General features: G+C 40.9%; 1 protein-coding gene across 11 annotated transcripts in view; it reads left to right on the top strand.

The window, feature by feature from the left end:
- The window catches only part of mthfd1a (methylenetetrahydrofolate dehydrogenase (NADP+ dependent) 1a, methenyltetrahydrofolate cyclohydrolase, formyltetrahydrofolate synthetase), a 7,867-nt gene extending 6,231 nt beyond the window's left edge, over window positions 1-1,636 (top strand). For 3 of the 11 annotated variants that reach the window (XM_046059968.1, XM_046059963.1, XM_046059957.1), the window contains 3 exons: window positions 532-665; window positions 1,075-1,156; window positions 1,327-1,636. In XM_046059968.1, coding sequence (XP_045915924.1) covers window positions 532-665; window positions 1,075-1,156; window positions 1,327-1,339 — 229 coding nt within the window. In that variant the 3' untranslated portion in view covers window positions 1,340-1,636. Of the gene's footprint in view, window positions 1-531; window positions 666-1,074; window positions 1,168-1,326 lie in introns of all 11 variants that reach the window. The other 8 variants (XM_046059964.1, XM_046059960.1, XM_046059965.1 and 5 more) reach the window with 5 other exon arrangements.
- Window positions 1,637-2,493: the final 857 nt, after the last annotated feature.

Here is a 2,493-nt window from a genome sequence, read left to right as displayed (position 1 = left end):
CTGCATGTGGTACTGCGTGTGGTACTATGCGTGGTACTACGTGTGGTACTGCATGTAGTACTACGTGTGGTACTATGCGTGGTACTACGTGTGGTACTACGCGTGGTACTGCGTGTGGTACTATGCGTGGTACTACGTGTGGTACTGCATGTGGTACTGCGTGTGGTACTATGCGTGGTACTACGTGTGGTACTGCATGTAGTACTACGTGTGGTACTATGCGTGGTACTACGTGTGGTACTACGCGTGGTACTGCGTGTGGTACTATGCGTGGTACTACGTGTGGTACTGCATGTGGTACTGCGTGTGGTACTGCATGTGGTACTGCGTGTGGTACTATGCGTGGTACTGCGTGTGGTACTACGCGTGGTACTGCATGTGGTACTGCGTGTGGTACTATGCGTGGTACTACGTGTGGTACTACGCGTGGTACTGCGTGTGGTACTACTGTGCCTTTGGTGTTTGAACTCTGATTTCTGTTAAATATATTAACAGTAATTAAATTGCTCTGTGTGACCTTTGACCTCTGAGTGACAGATACGACGAAGGCGAGTGGAAAACGGGTCGTCGGCGACGTCCACTACGCCTCAGCCAATCAGAGAGCAGGATTCATCACACCTGTTCCAGGAGGTGTGGGGCCGATGACGGTGGCCATGCTCATGGAGGTGTTTTATTTTGTTTTGAAGTATTTTGAAGTATTTTAAGTTCAGAGAAATCTCCATAAATATAAAAGCATGTATTCTAAAGCAGGAACAGGAACAGATGTGTTTCCTCGTTAACACCTTCAGACTCTTTCATTACAGCAGAGACTCGTTACGTTTTAAAGGTTAAATGTTCAGACATTTATCACAATAACATCAATTATTAATCTGGAGTGCAGAACTATTGAGATTTTACTCCCTGAGTCTCGCCTGCAGGCCCAATAACCCTGAAACTCTGGCAGTGATGCTTCATCTGTGACTCCTCGGAGTTCATGCTTGAAGATACTTTATTCAGATTCAGGAGGAAGTGTGTTCTGTTCACTTCTGTGGTTGTGCTGATGTTACATGTTTGTTTTTGGTGGTTTTGTTTCAGAACACGGTACAGAGCGCTCAGCGTTTCCTCCTGAAGAATCAGCCGACGAAGTGAAAAACGACACTGCAGGAAAAACTGAGAGGTGAAAAACATGTGAGCAGACGTTTTTTCTTTAATTTGTTACAACTAATTATTTATATTACACATTAGTCCATGTAAAATTATGACTTTATTCATAACACTGAGAGTGTTTCTGATCTGACCTAAAGAGACCAATAAAGTTTTATTTCATCTTGATGTCATTTCATTTAGGGGCTCTGAGTGAAGACACATATTTTACGTCCATAATCAGAGAATAAAACAACTAAAACAAGAAGAAGAAATGAAATCTACTTGTTGTTGACTGAGCCTGTCAGTCCGAGCTGAGGGTCACACTGTCCTGACAGTCTGAACTCAGGGTCACACTGTCTCCTCTCATCTTCAGCAGCAGCTGCTTGTTCAGGGGTCAGAGGTCGTTGTCATGGAAACCAGCAGTTTCCTACTGTGACACCATGAAGTACCTGATCAGAGGGACGTTCGTGTTTCTGATGAATCAGTTTAATAATAAAACTAAATCATCTCATTTTTATTCTGTTCGTCTGTTTGTGCTGCTGGACGCAGGTCGGGGGGGTTTAATAAGAAACGATTAACAGAAGCTTTTGAATCAGAACAAACAGTTTGTGGAGGTCGTGCAGCTGACGGCTCGTTAGTGTTTGTGTTCAGACAAACAGGAAGTCGCCGCCAGAATAAAAGCTTGTGACTGTCAGAGCCTCCAGATAGAAAGTCGTTAGTAACTTTAAACATGTGAAGATTTAATTCATCGCTCAGCTGAATTTTAATGTTTTTATTCATAATAATAATAATAAACTCTGTTTGCATCACATGTTTGAAGAAAAACATCATAACGACCGTCTTCAGTTATTGATTCAATATTAATGAGCTGGTTTGTTTTGTCTTTTAAAAACTTTTAAATAAAGTTATTCTTGTTACATTTTCATCATGTGTTGCTTTGAAGACAGCTGACGATGACTGTGTGACGCTGGAGGCTCTCTGGGTTTCATGTCCTTAATAAATTTCATTGTTTCTGGTTTTGCTTCTTCAGGAGGAAAAAGTTTTTTTCTGACGGCTCGACATGTTTATTAAAAAAACAAATGTTCTTCTTCTGTGGTTTCTGTGCTCGACACTCAGAGATCAATAAACATTCGTTCAGTCAGCAAGTTTAATATTTTTAATACATTTTGATTTGAGTAAATTCTGTATTTAAACTAACGATATGAAACTAGGAAGTCGTCTTATTCTGAATCAAACCAAAACAAACCACATCATGCCTCATTAATCAACACAAGATAAACACGTTAATGAGCAGAATATGAATCAGACACGATTAATTAAAGTGAATTCAAATGATTACGTCGTGTAGTTCATGGAAGAGTTAAGCCC

The sequence above is a fragment of the Micropterus dolomieu genome, linkage group LG10 (genome assembly GCF_021292245.1).
Source record: "Micropterus dolomieu isolate WLL.071019.BEF.003 ecotype Adirondacks linkage group LG10, ASM2129224v1, whole genome shotgun sequence".
Taxonomy (NCBI): Eukaryota; Metazoa; Chordata; class Actinopteri; order Centrarchiformes; family Centrarchidae; genus Micropterus; species Micropterus dolomieu.
This window is presented reverse-complemented; position numbering and strand designations above follow the sequence as displayed.